Here is a 22,060-nt window from a genome sequence, read left to right on the forward strand (position 1 = left end):
CCCCTACGTTCCCGATTGTTCGTCTAGGCGGTAAAGGGAGCACCTATGTGATTGTTACTACCGGTTCATCCGGGTTAGTACCTCAGACTATGTGAAGCCGAAAGCTAGCCATCTTAAAGGATATAATTGGTCGGCAATGACGGAAGTGAAAATTTAGGTTCGCTAAAGACCACATAGTTCGAGAATTTTCCCCAAAATAAATCCTCAATATTTTGCTCCCACATTGATCGGAGTTCAGGTTTCATGATCATGATCAGCATGACAACCAAAAGAAAGGGATAGCGGGACTATTTTCCTTGGAAGATGTTTCTTACATTAAAAAGTAATATAACATATCTCTCTGTGTACCTTTGTTTATAAAACCGTATGACCGGATTACCTTGTTTGTCGTAAATCTTTGCTCTTATAAAGGCTTTATCAAGAAGGACAAACACTCCCCGGCTGCTGGCCGAGGAGGTTGAAGCCGATGGTCGGTCAACAAAGTTTTGTACAATGCGGATCCGAGCATTAATGATGTAAAATACTTGGATACATAGGATCATAAAATGCGAGTACATTCGATTTATTTCAGCCCATCTTTTAAAGACCAAGGGGCACAATCTCGCTGAGACAACCGAGCAACTTACATAAAGCTCTCCTAAATCCCACGTGGCATCGATTTCCTATCTATTAAGCCCCTTAGGGCCAACCTTGGCGAGCACAGCTTTCGCTGGCTCTAGCTCCTTTAAGAGATCTTTATTCTCTTTTTGAGAAGTTTGTGTTAAACACAACAAATTTTTTCTGTCAAACGGATATCGATTCTTAATTTGGCCACCCGTGCCCACATTAAGGCTCGGGGGCTACTGGGCTTTGCGCTCATTATTTACTAATATTAAAGGGGCACATCGATCCCCTGATCTGGTGTTGCCACCCGACCAGTGTCTCGGGGGCTACTGCATTGGCAATCTAGTGCAGAAAATTTAAGTGCAATATAGTTTTCGAGGAGATTATGATCCTCAGGTTAGTCGGTCGCACCCAACCTGAGTCTCGAGGACTTTGCACACCGCTTTTTGTGTCCCGAAGTATTCCGCCGAGCTAGGAGTTGATCCTCAGGACGATTTTGCAAATCAACCTGAGTCTCAGGGGCTACTGGGATCTGCGGTCTTATGTCATCCTTCAGGTGCATCTCGGGTTTTAGACCGATACACACCTTGAGGGCTACTGGCTATATATCTCGGCAGAGAATAAATTGCACCAATCAAAAATATTGACAAAAATCGGCCCGCAGTCGGGGTGGTGCACCACCGCGGAAGCAGTCCGGCGTAAAGCTCGGGCGCCAGTGGCTGGCTCCATAGAGGGCATTTCCGGCATTAAGCTCGGCTCAACCCCTTCAACTTTTTTGAACCAAGGTGATCTATGACACCTCGGATATAGTCCGGCGTTGGAGCTTGGACATAGTTCGGCGTTGGAGCTTGAATACATTCCGGCGTTGGAGCTCGGAAGCGGTCCGGCGTTGGTGCTCGGCTGCAAAAGATACCTCGAATACAGACCGGCGTTGGAGCTCGGACGCAAGAGGACACTGCCGCCCGGGAACAACTTCAAACCCGAGGTGTGGCATACAAATAACAAGGCATTGATAAAGGCCGGAAACTTAAAGGGGCTCCTCGGATACCCGACGTGTAAACTCTTCGGATTTGCTTCGGTGATCCTCAAGATCGAAGATGAAGAAGATTTGTTGAACCAGTTTTCAAGACCGATGACCGAAGATGAAGAACAGTTCGGAAGGATCGAGGAGCGTCCCCAACTTGAAGACCGGTTCAGGGGGCTACTGACGGTGTCCTGGACTAGGGGGTACTCACCACATCGTCTCCCGACCAGGTGGATCGGGCCGAGGACCCCCATGGCGGTTCACTCATGGGCCACTTCGGGCAGCCCATGCCACATACAAGGAGTATTCCACAAGACTTGGTGATCAAGACAAGGACTCCTCTCCACCAACGTATTCGGCTAGGACTCTTGTTATCCTAGGCCTTTGGTGCATTATATAAGCCAAGGCCAGGCTAGTCGATAGATTATTATGACATTATTGATCATACCCTCAGGTTTTAGACCACAGCATATGATCTCGAGGTAGATCAACTCTGTACTTGATACTCCATTAATATAAACAAGAGCAGGACGTAGGGTTTTACCTCCATCAAGAGGGCCCGAACCTGGGTAAAACATCGTATCCTTCGTTCCTGTTACCATTGATCCTTAGACGCACAGTTTGGTACCCCCTACCCGAGATCTTCCGGTTTTGACACCGACAGCCAACTTGATCTATTTGTCTTGCAATGGGAAGAGGTGCCCGGTAGTGGGTTCGATCTTACGATGCTTGATCCCAGTGACAGAAGGGGAACCGACACGTATGTATCGTTGCTACTAAGGATAAAAAGACGAGATCTATATCTACCGCCATATAGATAAACGGATCTTGTCTACATCATGTCATCGTTCTTATTGCATTGCTCTGTTTTTCCATGAACTTAATACACTAAATGCATGCTGGATAGCGGTCAATGTGTGGATTAATAGTAGTAGATGTAGGCAGGAGTCGGTCTACTAATCTTGGACGTGATGCCTATGTAATGATCATTGCCTGGATATCGACATAATTATTTGAAGTTCTATCAATTCCCAACAGTAATTTGTTTACCCACCGTTTGCTATTTTTCTCGAGAGAAGCCACTAGTGAAACCTACGGCCCCCGGGTCTTCTTCTTCATATATTTGCCTTGCGATCTACTTTTTCTTTGCATTTTTATTCAGATCTATTAAACCCAAAAATACAAAAAATATCTTGCTGCATTTTATTTTATTTGCGATCTATTATTTTAATCTATTACAATTTTCTCCCGTCTCCTCGCCAATTTCTGGCGCCGTACCCGAAAGGGATTGACAACCCCTTTAACACGTCGGGTAGCGAGTGGCTGTTATTTGTGTGCAGGGGTTGTTTACGTTTTGTTGCTTGGTTCTCCTACTGGTTCGATACCTTGGTTTCATTACGAAGGAAAATACCTACCGTTGCTATGCTACATCATCCTCTCCTCTTGGGGGAACCACCGATGTAGTCTTAGCAAACATAATCAGGGGTCCGCCGCGGGTGGTACCGGCGGCGAGGGACGTGTGGATGGCCCGGGCCTTCACCTGCTTCATCCGCCGCTCCTCCAAGCGGAGGTACGCAACAAACTTAGCAAAGGATGGGTTGGGGATGAGGCTGAGGTTCGCCGCGACGTTGCCGAAGTCCTCGTTGAGCCCGGCGGTGAGCGTGCTGAGGAGGAGGTTATCATCGATCTTCACGCCAATATCGCGGAACTCGTCAGCGAGAGTCTTCAGGCGGCGACAATAGTCGTCGACGGAGGTGTTGTCCTGATGACACCCAAAGAACTCTTGCTGCAAAAAAACATAACGCTGGAGCTGGTTGTCGGTGAAGAGCCCGTTCAGCTTGGTCCACATGGCGCAGGCATCATCACCGTCCGTCACAACCGTGTAGAAGAAGTCGGGCTAGATGGTGAGGAAAAACCAGCGGATGATCGTGGTGTCGATGGTGCACCAGTCATGAAACTCGGGGACGAGGCTGGAGTCGACGGTGCCGTCCACGTGGTCCATGAGATGATACTACCGGAACACGAGGGAGAAATACGTCTTCCACGTGTAGTAGGAGGAGTCCGCCTGGGAGAGACGAACCGGCACCCGCTCGAAGATGTTGAGGTTGCGGATGTCATTGATGTCGGGAGGGTTGGCGTCGGCGAACGGGTTGGAGTTGGTGGACGCGGAGGAGGTGACGGACGGCATGGCAGAAACGGGACGGCGCGGGCGGCTCGGACGGCTCGAGAGGAGCGGCGACAGCAGGCGGCTTGGGTGGGTCGAGCGTGTGCGGCGGCGCGAGGTTGCGCGGCGGCTAGTGGCTCGGCGGGCGGGCGATGCGGCTGGCGAGCGGGAGTTGCGGCTCAGCAAGCGGGCGGTTGGGGATGAGGCTGAGGTTCACCGCGACGTTGCCGAAGTCCTCGTTGAGCCCGGCGGTGAGCGTGCAGAGTTGGAGGTCATCATCGATCTCGTCAGCGAGAGTCTTCAGGTGGCGACAATAGTCGTCGACGGAGGTGTTGTCCTGATGACACCCAAAGAACTCTTGCTGCAAAAAAACACAACGCTGGAGCTGGTTGTCGGTGAAGAGCCCATTCAGCTTGGTCCACACGGCGCAGGCATCATCACCGTCCGTCACGACCGTGTAGAAGAGGTCGGGCTAGATGGTGAGGAAAAACCAGCGGATGATCGTGGTGTCGATGGTGCACCAGTCATGAAACTTGGGGACGAGGCTGGAGTCGACGGTGCCGTCCACGTGGTCCATGAGATGATACTACCGGAACACGAGGGAGAAATACGTCTTCCACGTGTAGTAGGAGGAGTCCGCCTGGGAGAGACGAACTGGTACCCGCTCGAAGATGTTGAGGTTGCGGATGTCATTGACGTCGGGAGGGTTGGCGTCAGCGAACGGGTTGGAGTTGGTGGATGCGGAGGAGGTGACGGACGGCATGGCGGAAACGGGACGGCGCGGGCGGCTCGGACGGCTCGGGAGGAGCGGCGACAGCAGGTGGCTCGGGTGGGTCGAGCGTGTGTGGCGGCGCGGGGTCGCGCGGCGGCTGGCGGCTCGGCGGGTGCGCGATGCGGCTGGCGAGCGGGAGTTGCGGCTCGGCAAGCGGGCAGTTGGGGATGAGGCTGAGGTTCGCCGCGACGTTGCCGAAGTCCTTGTTGAGCCCGGCGGTGAGCGTGCTGAGGTGGAGGTCATCATCGATCTCGTCAGCGAGAGTCTTCAGGCGGCGACAATAGTCGTCGGCGGAGGTGTTGTCCTGATGACACCCAAAGAACTCTTGCTGCAAAAAAAACACAACGCTGGAGCTGGTTGTCGGTGAAGAGCCCGTTCACCTTGGTCCACACGGCGCAGGCATCATCACCGTCCGTCACGACCGTGTAGAAGAGGTCGGGCTAGATGGTGAGGAAAAACCAGCGGATGATCGTGGTGTCGATGGTGCACCAGTCATGAAACTTGGGGACGAGGCTGGAGTCGACAGTGCCGTCCACGTGGTCCATGAGATGATACTACCGGAACACGAGGGAGAAATACGTCTTCCACGTGTAGTAGGAGGAGTCCGCCTGGGAGAGATGAACCGGCACCCGCTCTAAGATGTTGAGGTTGCGGATGTCATTGACGTCGGGAGGGTTGGCGTCGGCGAACGGGTTGGAGTTGGTGGACGCGGAGGAGGTGACGGACGGCATGGCGAAAACGGGACGGCGCGGGCGGCTCGGACGGCTCGGGAGGAGCAGCGACAGCAGACGGCTCGGGTGTGTCGAGCGTGTGCGGCGGCGCGGGGTCGCGCGGCGGCTGGCGGCTCGGCGGGCGGGCGATGCGGCTGGCGAGCGGGAGTTGCGGCTCGGCAAGCGGGCGGTTGGGAATGAGGCTGAGGTTCGCCGCGATGTTGCCGAAGTCCTCGTTGAGCCCGGCGGTGAGCGTGCTGAGGTGGAGGTCATCATCGATCTCGTCAGCGAGAGTCTTCAGGCGGCGACAATAGTCGTCGACGGAGGTGTTGTCCTGATGACACCCAAAGAACTCTTGCTGCAAAAAAACACAACGCTGGAGCTGGTTGTCGGTGAAGAGCCCGTTCAGCTTGGTCCACACGGCGCAGGCATCATCACCGTCCATCACGACCGTGTAGAAGAGGTCGGGCTAGATGGTGAGGAAAAACCAGCTGATGATCGTGGTGTCGATGGTGCACCAGTCATGAAACTCGGAGACGAGGCTGGAGTCGACGGTGCCGTCCACGTGGTCCATGAGATGATACTACTGGAACACGAGGGAGAAATACGTCTTCCACGTGTAGTAGGAGGAGTCCGCCTGGGAGAGACGAACCTGCACCCGCTCGAAGATGTTGAGGTTGCGGATGTCATTGACGTCGGGAGGGTTGGCGTCGGCGAACAGGTTGGAGTTGGTGGACGCGGAGGAGGTGACGGACGGCATGGCGGAAACGGGATGGCGCGGGCGGCTCGGACGGCTCGGGAGGAGCGGCGACAGCAGGCAGCTCGGGTGGGTCGAGCGTGTGCGGCGGCGCGGGATCGCGCGGCAGCTGGCGGCTCGACGGGCGGGCGATGCGGCTGCCGAGCGGGAGTTGCGGCTCGGCAAGCGAGCGGTGCGGCTGGCGAGCGGGAGTTGCGGCTGCGGGCGGCGGATGAAGTGGGTCGGGCGAGGGAGGTGAAGCGGGTTGGGCACTCGAGGGGATCCGCGATCCGGGTCGAGCGGGCGAGGCGAGGATCGGGCGATGCGGGCTGCGCTGCTGGGTAGCGCGCTAGGCAGGCAGGAGCGGCAGTGCGGGCGGCGCAGCTGGGGAGCGCGCACGGCACAGAGGAGCGGCGGCCGGCACGGGAGACGCGCGGGCGGCGGCGGTTAGGTGGCAGCGGCGGCGTGGAGGAGGTGCGCGGCGGTGGCGGCGGCAGTGGAAGGCTAGGGTTAGAACATAAAAACTGATACCATATATGATGTTGTCATTGCACGATGTATTGCTCCAGTGTATAGGCACGTATATATGATGTACAAAGATAGGCCACGAACCTCAACTATACAAGGAATTAGGAGACGGGCCCAATACACAATATGCACGTAACACATATACTCAACAAATACAATAGTGCAGCTGCCACAACAGTTTTGAGAAAAAGGAGGGAGGGGGGGTGAGAGAGTGTTACAAGTGATATGTATGGAGAAAAAAATTAAGTTAACTTAGTTTGGCAGCACATTTTCTGAAAAGCCGAAGTATTCTAAAACCATGGTATTTTTATGAGTGGGCAACAAATACTCTGGTTTTCAAAAACCATAGTTTTTCTCAGTTTTGTCAAGTCCATCGAAGCGTTTGGCTGGCATTGTTTTGCTGCAGTTCTTACTGATAACTACGTGGCGAATAGCATGTGCTAACTCAGCAACACCTAAAAAGCAATACCACCTGATTAATCAGCGTGTGCTAGTGTACGACCGGATTAATAACCTTTTTGTAATTAATCACGAGCAGCTACATGGCCATGCACGAGGTTAGCCTCCTGTGTGTGCTCTAAGGCCCGATCTATTTAACAAAGTAGCTTTGTTTGAGACATGCAGAAATCAATAGGCAACCAGTGAATTCATTTACGTAAAATATAACAGACAGAGCAGTCGTCTGAGGCGGCGATTGTATTTTCTGATCTGTACGTAGACGACAACGTCAATAGGCTGAGTACTCTCCCCAACGATTTTGCTTGGTTCAGTTTTTAAAAAAGTGGTCGGGACCTCTTTTTAAAATACTGCAGAAAAACTAAACCACAGTATATTAAACTTCAGTAATTTTTTGAACCAAACACTTCAAAATATTTAATACCAAGGTTTTTCTCGGAAATCACAGTATTCTAAAAAACAAAAAAAATACTTTTCTCCCAAACACACCCTAAGATTCTATCTGTTGCCCCCACACTTGTAATGAAAGCCTTGTCGTCATGACATCTTGATCGGTGGCTCCACAATTTCAAAAGATGTAAACAAGCTGGCTCGTGAGTTACACAGAGTCGATGTGAGCTCGTTATATTAACGAGTCGAGCCGATCCGCCTCTACATCTACATTCGTATGTTTGTTGTCGCCAGCGATTGGGCTGGGGATGACGACGTGTCAACTCTCCTTGTGCTGAGATTTGTGCCTTGCATGAGAGGGCAGGCGCCGCGTTCGCTCTGAGTTGCTATAGAACTTATGCCAGTTCTATAGCATTTAGGTATGCTTTTCGGAAGCTTGAATACTTTGTTGTTGTTCGTTAGAGCATCTCTAAAAGACTCCGTAAAAAGCCTCGACCCGCAAAATAATCACCAAAATGCGGGTCGGCGCAAAAAATCCCGCCCGAACAAACCCCGCAAACGCGTCCGGCCCGTAAATATTTTTGTGGGGCGCGGCGAAATCTCGACTCCAACCGCGAATACGCAGCCCCCCCCCCCCCCGGCACATCGGCGCCCTATATATAGCGAGAGTGGTTGGTGGGGAGGACATTTCAGCCCACGCTTTTCCCCTCCTAGCACCTCCCCTCTCCCCCTCGCCCCGCCGTCGGGCCGCCGCCAACAATTCCGGTGACACTAGCCGGCGGGATCACGCTGAAAGGCCGCCACCTGCCCGAGGTTGCCCTACCCCACCCCGTCCTGCGTCGGCGGGCCGGAAAGTTGCAGATCAGCGGCCGCTCGTCGCGGGTGGCCGGATTTGGCTTTTCCGGCCGCCGGTGGCTGCGCCAAGCGATGGAATGGTCGGGGAGCACCCCGCGCAGCCCTGGCAAAGCCCCATCGCCGCGTGCAGGTATGGGTTCGTCATGTCGCCGCCGTCGATGGTTTGCCGGCATGGATTCGACCGGCCGTCCGCCGGGCACGGCGCTCGCGCAGCGGCTCTGCGGCTCGCCGATGCCGCTCATACAGTGCGACGACTGCACGCGGACAATGCTGTGGCTAACTTCGGGCACGCCGAAGCACCCCAGATGGTTGTTCTTCAAATGCGAAAACGACAGGGTATGCGTTGTTTTCATTCGGCTTTGGCACCGTATTCTTTGGTTCAGTTGCGATAGCTCATTTCGAACATCGTCATGTGTGTCGGAAGATGGATGCTCATTTTGGTTTGGGGAAGGAGAATACATTGATTTATTGATAGAAAGAAATTTAATAGATGTTCGTGCACTCCTTAGTAGAATCGAAGATAATGATGCGGCTGCATGCGCAATTAGAGAAGAAAGTAGAGGGGAAGCAACATCTACTTCTTTAGAACAAAAGAAGAAGAATGGAGAATGTAAAATCAAGAATCCGCAGATCAACAACAAATGCATGGAGAAGATATTGGTCCAACTAGTGAGAGCAGTTATGAAAGTTGGATATCTTCTAAAATGCATAATTGTGGTTCTTGTTTTCTTTGGTCTTACTATTCTAGCAAAGATTTGGTGATGTCTTATGTATCCAATGCCGTTGAAAAAGCAAAGAAATGTATTATATTGTGTCTAATTGAAGTGCAAATTTCGGATTTGCAGGCCGGCGGCAGCGGCGCAAGAGCAGAACCCGCAAAGCCGACCCGTAAAAGAGCATATTTCGTGAATATCCTTTTATACGGTTCTGTTTTGCGGGGTCTGCCTCTGTGGCCGGCGCGCCGGCCCGTAAAGCCGTTTTTCCGCGAACTGCAAACGTGTTTTGCGAGTCGGCATTATGCGCTGCTAGAGATGCTCTAACGTGTCCATTGCTTGAGAATCGCTTATTCCCATTTTTTTAACACAATACAGACGCAAGCACTCATATACACGCGCATACACTCACCCCTATGAACACACACACGCACACCCTACCCTATGAGCACCTCCGAAAGACTGAGTCGGCATATCATCTTGAAATTTACGAAGTCGCCGTAGGCACCTCGTCGTCGACGGGAACGTCTCCTCCCACTGAATGCGCATCGCCGGAAATCCTGAAATAAAACCTCGTCGTCGACGGGAACGTCTTCTCCCACTGAATGTGCATCGCCGGAAATCCTGAAATAAATTCAGGAACAAATGCGAGCACCAGGACTTGAACCCTGGTGGGCTGGGATACCACAGTCCATCTAACCTGATTCTCATCATAAGATTAGCTTGCGTTTGTTTAAAATAAAGGAAAAACCTGGTGGCTTCTCAGCATAAGATTAGCTTGCATTTGTTTACGGAAACACTAACGCCCACACGTGTGAGCACTTGCATCTCGCCCACACGCGTGGATCCGTGTCCGTTTGTGGGTGCACGAATCTTGGCATGATTGTGGTGGCACGTAGGACTAGGCTGGTGTGTGGGCATTCACCCGGTCGCCCACACGTCCGTTTCACCACACGGAGGGACCGGTGTGTGGGCGTTTAGTAGTTCGCCCACACGCCAATTTTCACTCATGCACAAGGGCTTGTGTGTGGGCATTTGCCATCTCGCTCACACGCCCGTCTCCTCTTCCACACCCAAGCTGCCAGTTGCCATGCGTTTTGCAGTGTACATGGCAACTACCCTAGTGTAGCAGATGGCAACTCTCTCTTTTTTTTTACCCGAACATGTTAGTTGCCATGTGTTTTGCAGGGTACACGGCAACTGCCCTAGTGTGCTTGTAATGAGATGGCAACTCTCTCTTTTACCCGAACATGTTGTTTTGCCATGTCTCTTTATAGCGCTACACGGCAACTGCCTAGTGTTAGTAGGTGGCAACTCCTAAGATTTTCAAATCATGGCAACTGTAGTAAACCAGACCATACATGGCAACTGCTTAGTGTTAGTTGGTGGCAACCTCTAAAGTTTTCAAATAATGGCAACTATAATAAACCAGACCATACATGGCAACAGCTGCAGTTGTCCAAAATGGCATCTGGCACTTGACCTGAGATGGCAACTGCAGTTGAGCAACCATGACAACTGTAGTTGTCCGACATGGCAACTGTAGTTCAGCGACATGGCAACTGCAGTTAAACGGACATTGAAGAGGGTCCGGACCATGGCAACTGCGGGGACGCGTGGTGACTGTCAAGCGGGGCGTGCGGGACCATGAGGTTGGTGGCTGAGAGAGGTCGTGTGGGCGTTATGCATTTTGCCCACACATAGGCGTGTGAGAGGGACCACAAGGAAAAAAAGAGACGTGTGGGCGCTAGTTGTTTTGCCCACACATAAACGTGTGGGCTGGTCCTCTTAAACACCACACAGAACATGTAGGCAGACCCCTTAACGCTCACCCGTGTGGCAGTTATCGTCGTACTTTGTTTAACAAGAAAAGAGAAAACTGATGGCCAACTTTTGGGAACGAAGCAAATGTTGGTAACCTGATCTCTTGGGAACGGTCTCCAGACTTTTCAGGGCTTTGCTAACTGACATGCACGATATATATCGCCCGTGGTTTATTTAGCTTGTGTGTAGATACATTTACACGTTCGAAATCTCAAACGGTGATTGTGATTGACTCTTGATACGTACGGCTCGTCATAAGCTGATCCTTTCCTTGGTGCTCGTCTAGGTCGTGCAAGGGTACCGGCCGCCAGCCTCGACAAATCTATACTCAGATCGATCCACCCATCCGCAACGGAGATCGATGACCAATGGGCGCGTACGCCGCGCCGGGGGCGAAATCGCGGACGACATCCTCCGCGACGTCTTCCAGCGCCTGCCGGGCTACCAGCACCTCCTCCGCTGCGCAGCCACGTGCAAGCGATGGCGCGGCCTCGTCACCGACCGTGCCTTCCTCCGACGCATCGCCCTCTGGCCGCAGACGGCGCGCGGCCCGTCCATCCTCGCCGGGATCTTCTACCAGATTACGTGCCCCGTCGGTAAGCCCCGTCCGAAACACGGCCAGCCTCCGGAATTCTTGAACCTTCAGCTTGGGGGAGCGCATGCTACCTTCAGCTCGTTCGTCCATGGTGCGCATCTCACCTTTGGCTCACTGGTCGACAACGACGACGGTCTCTTCGCCTACGCGAGGCCACTCGCATCGCGCCGTGGTCTTCTCCTCGTGAGCATCCTGCTGCCTACCATGTTCGACGGCATGGGCGGTACAGCCCGTGATAAGCTCCTGCTGGCGGTATGCCGTCCTGTGGTGGACAAGCAGCGCAGTCTTCTTCCACTGCTTTCCTTCGACTTAAGTGGATCCTTGGACTGGCACCTCACCGGCTGCGCGCTCCTCACCGACGAGGACCATGGTGTCATTGATTATTTGGATCAACGACGAGAACGGTCGTCGTCGTTTCAAGTGTTCTTGACCTGCACCGGCGACAATGGGATCATATATGTCTACATGTACTCCTCTGCCACGGATACTTGGAGCACGCCCACCAAGTTTTGCCAGGCTTCACACCTCATCAGGTGTGGACCATTCGCCGGCGTTGTCACCCGTAACACCGTGCACTGGTTGTACAAGGACGAGACAAGTTTCTACACCCTCGATGTAAAGGCTATCACCACAGATGTCTCTCTGACCAAGATCCCGATCCACGTCGAAGCTTGTCGGCAGTGGGGGCGGGTGTTGTTTCCGTGTGTCTCCGGGGAAGGAAATCTTTCGTTCGTCAGTATGCGGAACCATGGTATATTAGTGCTTTGGACCAAGCAAGAACAAGATGACGACGGCTATGGCCGCGAGGCTAGCTCAAGAGGGTGGTTGGGAGCCGACCTGATAAATCTAGGAAGCAAGGACGAAATAAACAACGTCTTCTACGCAGAGAGAAGAGGTGCCATGCTTATCGAGCGGTGTGGTGGTTCTTTTTTCACCATTGATCTCAAGAGTAAGGAGAAGGCGTACATTGATATCAAGGCGAGGAAACGCGGAGTCATTCAAGAGATATCGTAGGTTTCCAATGTATGATTGTAGTAGTACTTGGTGTAACGGAGTCTACGGCAGAAGATGGTTCGATTTCATCACGCCAGTATTGTACGAGATGGATTGGGTGTTTGACCGTGGCATGTTCTCCACCACTGATCAGAGGCAAGATGAAGACGGTTTAATTCAATAATTTGTAATGAACATGTACCTACAACATGTAGGGTTTAGTAGTTTTTTCCAGAATGGGTTTAGTATTACCGCATGGGATATGTGGTTAGCAAAATCAAAATTCATATAGAATGGGTTTAGTATTTTGTAGCTAGCTAGGATGGGTCGGTCGTTGATCGGGTATATGTCTTGATGGATCACCGGGATTCTGGATACAAAACGATGCATGGCAGACATTTCTTTCAGGGTAGATGTGATGATTCCATTTGTATTCAGTCCGACTATCCTATTTGGCTCAGTATGTAGCTGAATTTTGTTTGTCCCTAAAATAACTTAATATGTTTATCTTGAAACCCCGTGCTACAATGTCAAAAAAAAAATCAAGTTGATGCAACAATGGTGTCAACTTAAAGCAGAATACCATGAACGAACATCACTTCGTTTGTGTCTTTTTGTGATGCAACACACGTACTCCCTCCATTCGGAATTACTCGTCCCAGAAATGAATGTATCTAAATGTATTTTAGTTGTAGATACATCCATTTTTGTGACAAGTATTTCCAAACGGAGGGAGTACATGGGAGCCAAAATTGAGCATCGAGCCGCACATATACATTTTTCTGAGCTTGAAGTGTTGCTTGTCGGAAAAGAAAGTGTTGCGGTGTTGCCTAATAGACAGATCGCGCCATTGCCACTCCATCAGACTCTCATCTCTCCCCAGCTCAAAAAAAATCCTCTCGACTCTACAGGCTTGTGTGCCTCCGCCTCCTTCCCCTGTTCCTTCTTATGTTGCCTGCTAAGTATGATAACTGGATGTGGTTCTAGGTTTATTATGTTGATGAGGTATTATCCAAAAGTTTTTTGTTTATGAAGGACTACTCCTAAGGGAAATAATTAGAGCAGTGCTACGTGTCAATTCGGTGATAATCTAAACAAATCGACCGCCTCAACAGCCGTCGGAAGGAGCTTTGAATAGCCGTCTGAATAAAATCTCCCCCAAGCCTTTGCAACAAAGCTAGTGTTGCGCGTGGCCCTAGGAGCCTTGTTGCAATCTTTCCCCAAATCATTTTTCCCTTTGCAACAAGACCCAGGTTGCGCTCGGCTCTCTACAACGGGAACCGTGTTGCAATCTCCCATGATTTTTGGCTCGTGGTCGTGTCCGTCACCATTGCAACAAGACTCTTATTACAAACTTTCCTTGCAATAGGACCCTTGTTGCAAATGTATCTTCGCCCGTATTTGTCGCCATTGCAGCAAGACCCTTGTTGCAAATCTTCGTTGCAAAAAGACCTTGGTTGCAAAAGCATCTCCCGCCATGTTCGTCACCATTGGAATAAGACCCTTGTTAGAAAACTTCAGTACAACGGGACCCTGGTTGCAAAAGCATCACCGGATCGTGGGTTGTGTATGTTGCCATTGCAGTGGTGTTGCCTAGTTCGTGATGCGATGGACGGCAGCCACCTCCGCCTTGCAGCACCTTGCCTGGAGCAGGGGCACATCTTCTCGCATTTTTCTGGCGGATGAGCAACAAGAGTGGTTGTTGGGCCATGGCGGAGAGGCACACACGTGAGACACCGGCAAGAAAAGGCACACAAACACAGGAAGCTGGAATTGGTTGCTAGGCCATGGCAGAGCCAGGATGGCGATTGCTCCTATATACGTGTGTGGGGTCGGTGGGGACCTGACGATGCGAAGGGGGTGGATAAGAGCATCCACAGCCGGTCACCCCAAACCGCCCCAAAACACACGGGTGGACGGCTCGGTCATTGACCGGTCACGAAAAAGCGACCCAGACGGGGGCCTTAAACCATCCTCAAACGCCTGTGCTCTCTGGCGCCCCTCGTATCCAGCCCAAATATGGGGCCGATATGGGGTGGTCCAGGCGCGTCCGCCACGTCGGCTTGGCCCATCCTAGCCCACGCGTGCCCACAAATATCCCCATCTGGAAAACCATAGACCGCAATCAATCTGAACTCCACTTCCGATCCCCTTCGAACCCATTCGATGGCTGGCGACCGAAGCAGCGCTGCCTCTGGTGAGGATCCGGCTCCAATGACGACTTCACGAGCCTGTTGCGTGAAGCGGAGCCCGACGACGTGGAGGAGGTCGCCCTCTGCATCGCGTTGAGGCATTCACAGCTCGACCAAGGCGGGTCCGGCAGCGGCGGATGTACTTCGTTAGCGCCCGCTGCTCGTCGACGCAGCGCCGGCGACGTCGCCAGCCGTTCCTGCACGACGTGCAGCTTTGGCTGCTCCGCTCCACTCCTTCAGGTGCGCCGCCCACCTCCACCACCCTCTGCTCCGGAAGTGGTACCAGGCCACCGTTGGGTCCTCGTGCCCGCGCAGGGGCCGGCACGCGCCGAGTCCGACGCACGAGCGGCAGCAGGCGAGGAAGGGGGCAGCGGCGGGGGAGGCATTGTCAGCGCGCCGGTCGATCTTGAGGCCGCGCTCCTCGCGTCGGTCCTCCGCCGCTCTCTCACGACGGTGGAGACGAATGAGCGGTGCCTCCGCCGCAAGAATGCCAAGGAGGAGGCGGCGAAGGCGAAGGTGGCCTCGCATGCGAAGGAGCAGGACCGCCTGCTTCGCAGGCTGTCGGGCAAAAGGTGCAGCTCCGACTCCTCCGACCCGACGGACGGCTCCAGCACTGACGACGACGCACCTCCGCACGCTGGCGCCTACATGGAGGAGGGGCACAACCACGCCGACGGCTAGAAGGGGAAGTGGCCAGCGAAGAAATGGTGAATTCCTTCGCACGTCCCCATTTTATTTTTGTTTTATCTATGTTCTAAGTATTTATAGTATGAATTTGCACTGTCCGCCGATGAACCTTCGATGAACTATGCGCTTTTGTCTAGCGATGCAATGATGATCCGGCTAGTTGATCGTGTTTTATACTTTATACGTAGTATTGCATGGGTTGCATGGTTTTGAAGTTTCAAATATGAGAGACGCGGGTGTGGAAGCTAACATATGAGGCGTGCCCGGTCAAAACCCGCGGACACGCCCGGCCGCGTCCGCGGGCGTTTGAGGGGCCGGATTTGCCAAGTCCAGCTGTAGATGCTCTAAGGTTGCAAATTGGGACGCATGGGTGGTTGCCGCAGGGATGAGGTGGCAGACCAGGAACACATGATCCCGCTTCAATTCGATGGCCATGTAACCAACCGACGCGAGCATCGTATCAACCGGTTGGTGTGATGTGTTTTCCAAAATAATTGCAATGAAGTTTGTCCAAAAATTGTGTTTACAGAGTAATCAACTCAAGCCTTAAAACACAAATATGGAAAATCTCACCACCTTGTCCCGTATGTAATTAATTACATTAGGAAAATCAAGGTAAGTTGGATATTTTATTGATAATGCCGCGTAAGACATTCTTTTTTAGCAAAAGTAGAAGTGGAGGCTCCTACAGTACCATTTTCAGTATTATAAGATGGCGTTTGGTTTTGGCCTAAGCTTGCCTTGGCAGATTTTTGCCTAGTGGAAATTTTGGTTGAAGTTCTGTTAGCCAACAATTTGATCAGCATTGAGAAGAAAAGTTAACTAGAATGGATAAAAGTTCATTGACATGCTAATATTTTTTACTATGATTCAATCAAATCCCCATAAGAAACTGTCTTTATGGGGTCTGTGGGCAGTAAGATCACTTAATTTTGTTAGGGTTAGCACTTTGTGTTGGCTCTTTTGTATCTAATACGTTAATGATGTTGTATTGGATAAAACGACTGTTTTCAATCTTTTACTGGACATGCATGCACTTGTGTGTCAATTTGCTAATTTCCTGCATGTTGTAATCAATGTTATAGCAACATGACAATAAGTAGGAGCAAGTAGAGCAACTATGTTTCAAAATGCGTGGCATTTAGCAATAGGCTTTGTAAGAGCAACTCTAGTAGAGTCATTTGTTCCATCCCTACATATAATCGTTAACATGGCGGTTTGAGGGGCAAAAATTTACTCTAGCGGATTCTCCATACCTCCCTCTATCTCAATAATTTTGGGAGGGAGCTCCAAAAAGAGGGTAGAGCTTCTATACCGGAGGTTATGGGGGCGCAATATAGTGCACTTCAAATTCAACTGTTTTTTTACACACAACAAATCCAACTGTATTGGTTCATTGAACTTCAGTCACTCCCAATCCACTCATGTTTAGTGGTGTTGCAACTCATACCACTATACCAGTCCCAAATGCACTGAACCCACTAGCAAACCAACCTGCCCATTTGCATGGTAAGCTACTAAGCTTCACCCGTTCACCGTGTTCTCCAACTCGCTCTGTCGATGGAGGTATGCCACGCGCTCCCGCTGCTCGTGCGTCGGGCCGATGCACGGCTCACAGGACGCGTGGCGCTCTGGCATTGGTCAGTGTAGCGTGGCGCTTTGGCGTTGGTCGGTGTGGCGTGGCGCTCTGGCGCAAGCGACGCTACCGATCGAAGTTTGGGCCGTCGGTGGCAAACATTTCTATTTATATTTATCTGTGTGGAAAAGATGTGCCTATAGGGTGGTGATGCTTCCATAGTTCATGCCAAGCTCCTGTGCCCCACCTCGCCACCAACTCCATCCAGATCCGGGGGTCGCCGACCACGACCCAACGACCCCGAGCTGCTCTCCCCGATCGCCGTGCCGAGCTCCCTCCGCGCCCTTCCCCCCTCTCCCCATCCCCTAGCAGCTCCTACCAACTCCGGCCGCGCTCTTCACCAACCCAGGTCCGCCGCCACCCATCTCCTCCTCCATATCAGATCCGCCGCTCCCACCTTCCGCCGCGCCGTTGACCACCTCCCTCCGACGACCTCGTACATCGCCGTTTCGCGGTGTCGCGCCGCCAGACCCCGCAGCCTGCCGCTGACCTCGGATGGCCAAGGCCGCACGCGTGGGCGCCGCCGGCGAACTCCTGGACGACCTCCTCCTCCTCGTCTTCGAGCGCTTGCCGGGCGTCCAGGACCTCCTCCGCTGCGCAGCCACGTGCAAACAGTGGCTCTGCCTCATCAAAGACCCGGTCTTCCTCCGACGCATCGGCCTCTGGCCGGAGACAGCGCCGCGCCCCTCGGTCCTCGTCGGCATCTTCTACCAGAACGTCGGCGCGAACGTGGCCGCCGCGATTCAGCCCATGAGAAGGATACCCGACAGTCCTCCCCAATTCTTGAGCCTTCAGGCTGGCGGCGGCCATCTCACCTTCGACTCCTTCGTCGCCAACGACGACGGGCTCTTCAACTTTGCAAGGCCACTGGCATCACGCCGTGGTCTTCTCCTCGTGCGCATCCTGCTGCCTACCCCGGCCGACCCCCAACGCCGTGAGAAGCTCCATCTTGCAGTGTGCCGCCCTCTGATCGACAAGCGGGGTAGGCATTTGCTCCCACAGCCCCCCTTCTTGGTAAACCATGGATTTGTGAGAAGGCACCTAACTGGCTATGCTCTTCTCACCGATGAGGACCACCGAGCCATTGATGATTTGGATCAGCAACGACGACATCCGTCGTTTCAGGTCGTCTTGACATACTCAGCCGCCAACAGAGTCATGTATGCCTGTGGGTACTCCTCTGCCACAGACAGTTGGAGCACGCCCATCAGGTGTCACCAGGTTTCACACCTCGTCAGGTGTGGACCGTATGCCGGCGTGGTCACCTCTGGCACCGTGCACTGGCTGTTCACAGACCAGAGAAGCTTCTACACACTCAATGTAAGTGTCGCCACGGCACATGTCTCATTGACCAAGATCCCCATCAACGTCCACGCCGGTGAGCAGCGGCGGCGAGTGCCGTTTCCATGTGTCACCGGAGATGGAAAGCTTTCTTTTGTGAGTATACAAGATGATGGTGTGCTGGAGCTTTGGGCCAAGCAAGGACAAGATGACTGTGATCATGGAGGTGCAGGAGGGTGGTTGCGCTCTGACCTGATAAATCTAGGAAGCGGTGACAAAATAAACCTTGTCTTCTTCGCGGAGAGGAGAGGTGCCATGCTCGTCGAGCAGGGTGGTGCTTTCTTCACCATTGATCTCAAGAGTAAGGAAAAGGCGTTGGTCGATCTCAAAGGCGAGGAAATGGAGCATGTCAGGGGCATCTGCAGGTTTCCGATGCATCGTTGTAGTAGTAGTTGGTGTAGTGGATTCCACTGCAGCTGGGGGAAGATCAGTCCTTGCGCGTATAACAAGCCTGTGCTGTACGAGGTGGATTGGATAATTGAGGCAAGATGAGGGCAGATTGAGTCGACAGTTTCTTAAAAACTTGTGCACACAGCATGTTGGATTTAAAGTTATGAGTGCCAATAAATCGGAGGTGCTGGAATAAACGCATAATAATGCACTGGAATAACAGCTGGTGTTTCTTTTTGGGGTACATGTGTTAATTCCACCTGCATTCATTCTGACTGTTCTGTTTGGCTCAGTAACTACAACCCCCATGTGTTTTCACTTCTGAATCTATCTAGGCTAGAAATGCAATATCAGTGCCTCACTGTAATTTCATCGACATTGTGAATTGTATTTATTGTATGTCTCATGATGGATTTGAGAACTGTGGTTAAATTTGAGGTGCAAATTAGGAACGGTCTTTATCTGCCAGGTTGTTTGGCTGTGAATTGACCAAAATATGACCCGAGTTGGCATGCCATGATCTAACACAGGCACAGCACCGGCCCAATCTGGTCAACAAAACCAAACTTGGATCAGTGATGCTTGCAAGTTGAGGCTACAGCATGTAAGTACACTTAAAAGTAAGCCAAAGAGAACATCTAGTAGAACTGATCTCTGTATAGTTTGCAGATGTTGCAGAAAGAAATATACCCAGCAAGTAAAGCTTTCTTCCTGGTCGTCTTTGGTTGATACTGGCACAGATTCTTTTTTTTTTCATCCATCTATAAGGCTAAAAGTATGCAAGTTGTCAACAGTCTTAACGCTTCAGTTATAATGTTATAATTGATGGTGTGTTTCTCTTTTGTCAGGTCGACAAGGATGCAAATGATGTGCTATGAGAGAAGAAGCCGCATTCGCCACAACCCAGTCTGATGAAGAGGAAGATGAAGAAGAAACTGATGAAATGGTGTGCCACGAAGAAGTTGCCTGAAAATTGTGTTGATGCTGAATATAAGTGTCACCCACAGCGCCCTTGCTAGTATGTCTTGCTGTATTTTCCAGCCTTGTTGCAGATAGTAGAGTTGGTAAAACAAAGCCACGCCGTCAAGGTTCCGCATTGTTTCGACAACAGGCTTATCTCATCTCTTCCCGTTGTCTGCCGGATTGTTTGGCTGTGAATTGGCCAAAATATGACCTGAGTTGGCATGCCAGTAATCTTAACACAAGCGCAGCACTGGCCTAATCTCGTCAACACAGCCAAACCTGGATCGGTGATGCTTGCAAGTTGAGGCTACAACATGTACACTTAAAAATAAGCCAAAGAGGACATATAGTAGAGCTGATCAGTGATCGCCGTATAGTTTAGAGATGTTGCAGAAAGAAATATACCCAGCAACTGAAGCTTTCTTTCTGGTCGTCTTCGGTTGATACTGGCATAGTTTTTTTGTCATCCATCTGTATTTCATTATTTTTTTTGTATAAAAGAAGGGCTCTCCCCTTCCGATTTCCATAAAAGAAACCAAAGCAAGTTTGATCTTACAAGACAATCTTATCTCGGAGCCCGTCAAAACAATCTTCCTTTAACTAAAGCTGATATTGACGGATTCGTGATCCCTCATAATACTAAAAGCTTAGTGTGCCGTCCAATGCAGAAAAACTGGACGCCCGGCCCGGCATGGCGCCTCCCTCACCGGACCGGTCCGTCCGGCCAAGCCTAGCTTCACCACCAACCCCGGCCTTGGAGTCGCCGAGTTTATTTATAGGGGGCTACATCCGCTCTCCAGGCAGACCAGCACGAGTTGACTTGATCATCACACACGCAGGCACGAACAGCGCGCGATGGCCTCCACCAGCAGCTGGGCGCACGAGATCGAGGCGTCCGTGGCGGCGCCACGGCTGTTCCGCGCCGGCGTCATGGACTGGCACACGCTGGCGCCCAAGCTCGCCCCGCAGGTCGTCGCCAGCGCCCACCCCGTCGAGGGCGAGGGCGGCGTCGGCAGCGTCAGGCAGTTCAACTTCACCTCAGGTACGGACGTGCCACACAGTGCGTCCATTCAGTTCAACTTGGCCTTCAGCAGGCATCGTGACACGCAGGTTGGCCTTGCATGCAGCCATGCCCTTCAGCGTCGTGAAGGAGAGGCTCGACTTTCTGGACGCGGACGGGTGCGAGTGCCGGTCGACCCTCCTCGAGGGCGGGCACGTCGGCACGGTCATCGAGACGGCCACGTCGTGCATCAAGGTGGAGCCGGCGGCCGGCGGCGGCAGCGTCGTCAAGGTGGAGTCCACGTACAAGCTGCTGCCGGGCGTGGAGGAGGCCCAGTACGAGGTCGCCAAGGCCAAGGAGTCCGTCACCGCCATCTTTAAGGCCGCCGAGGCGTACCTCATCGCCAACCCGGACGCCTACAACTAAATCAACTATCTTTGTGTGTTTGCTTCCCAATCCAATAAGGCTGCTCCAGCCTCCAGGTGTGTAGCTAGTGGCGCGAGAGCAGTGAGCAAGGACGTGGATCTGGACTTGAAGTTAAAAGGTTGTGTATTTTGTAGCTGTCAAAGAGTGGATTTGATTGATGATGTTGCTTGCTTATGTGTGTGTGGTTTTACACATGAATAAAAGGGTGTATTTGATGATTGAGATACAATATACATAGTCACGCCGACACGTTTTTATCTCCTCTTTCAAAGAGGAAGGTCGTTTTTTTTAATAAAAGAGAGCACTCTCCCTGATTTCCATTAAGAGAAATCACCATGTCTTACAAAGGAAAATCGGGAAATAAAACTGCAGCATAACCCCTCCCCCCTCTTTTCGCAGTTATGCTAACCTATTGAGGGGGGGGGGGGAGCCATCCCTTTCCCCCCCATTTTGTCCTCAAGGTAGCACCCCCAGGGGATCCAAGGGCCGGGCTCAAAACAAGTCCCAGCCCTCAGCTTTAAAGCACGTCTCAAAACACAGAAAAACATTCCAAGGGGAATCACACACAGCCACCTCTAAACATAGTAGTCTACCATCCCTACATTTTTATTACTGCCCCAGGAGCAAAATATCGGAGAGCAGCTTGAAACAAGAAGGCAAGTCGTTGTCGAAGCGTCTGTTTTCGCAGCACTAGAGGATTGAAAGGTGGTCACCCCATGATTCTCCCAGTCTTCAGGCGCCATCCATGAGCTGCTTTGAACACTTCTCCAGCCACCTCGCCGACTTGTTTCACTCCAGCCTCCATCATCTTACTTCTTACGGGGTTTGTCTGCAAAACATTCCAATCATGCAAGTTTTTAAGAAGCAGGTTAACAGGTATACAGGGATCATTCACCCTGTTGTTATAAAAAATAATACTATTTCTCAACTTCCAAATAGTCCAGCAAATCGCTGAGATGCCTATCATAACCAAACCCCTTTCATCTTTTCCAAAAGTCTTCACCCAGATTCTCATTACCAGGTCAAGATCTTCTGGGATGTTTTTTTAATTGAAAGCACATT

The 22,060-nt window shown here is 51.9% G+C and overlaps 3 protein-coding genes across 3 annotated transcripts; all 3 read left to right on the top strand.

Moving 5' to 3' along the window:
• The first annotated feature begins 11,015 nt into the window (after positions 1-11,015).
• LOC123049846 (uncharacterized) lies at positions 11,016-12,518 on the top strand. Its single transcript, XM_044472712.1, has one exon. The coding sequence runs from the start codon at positions 11,137-11,139 to the stop codon at positions 12,382-12,384; it is 1,248 nt and encodes a 415-aa protein (XP_044328647.1). The 5' UTR covers positions 11,016-11,136; the 3' UTR covers positions 12,385-12,518.
• Positions 12,519-17,008: 4,490 nt separating this feature from the next.
• Positions 17,009-18,881, top strand: LOC123054301 (uncharacterized). The gene has a single exon (XM_044478035.1). The coding sequence runs from the start codon at positions 17,374-17,376 to the stop codon at positions 18,709-18,711; it is 1,338 nt and encodes a 445-aa protein (XP_044333970.1). The 5' UTR covers positions 17,009-17,373; the 3' UTR covers positions 18,712-18,881.
• A 364-nt stretch (positions 18,882-19,245) lies between these two features.
• Positions 19,246-21,164, top strand: LOC123054302 (pathogenesis-related protein 1). Its single transcript, XM_044478036.1, has 2 exons — positions 19,246-20,614; positions 20,700-21,164. The coding sequence occupies exons 1-2, from the start codon at positions 20,428-20,430 to the stop codon at positions 20,996-20,998; spliced, it is 486 nt and encodes a 161-aa protein (XP_044333971.1). The 5' UTR covers positions 19,246-20,427; the 3' UTR covers positions 20,999-21,164.
• The last annotated feature ends 896 nt before the right edge of the window (positions 21,165-22,060 follow it).

Source organism: Triticum aestivum, chromosome 2D (assembly GCF_018294505.1).
Source record: "Triticum aestivum cultivar Chinese Spring chromosome 2D, IWGSC CS RefSeq v2.1, whole genome shotgun sequence".
In the NCBI taxonomy this organism is placed as follows: Eukaryota; Viridiplantae; Streptophyta; class Magnoliopsida; order Poales; family Poaceae; genus Triticum; species Triticum aestivum.

Coding starts and splice junctions, on each gene's coding strand:
- LOC123054302 (XM_044478036.1), top strand. CDS start 20,428: ATGGCCTCCACCAGCAGCTGGGCGCACGAGATCGAGGCGTCCGTGGCG. Junction 20,615..20,699: donor GCAGTTCAACTTCACCTCAG/GTACGGACGTGC, acceptor CCTTGCATGCAG/CCATGCCCTTCAGCGTCGTG.
- LOC123054301 (XM_044478035.1), top strand. CDS start 17,374: ATGGCCAAGGCCGCACGCGTGGGCGCCGCCGGCGAACTCCTGGACGAC.
- LOC123049846 (XM_044472712.1), top strand. CDS start 11,137: ATGACCAATGGGCGCGTACGCCGCGCCGGGGGCGAAATCGCGGACGAC.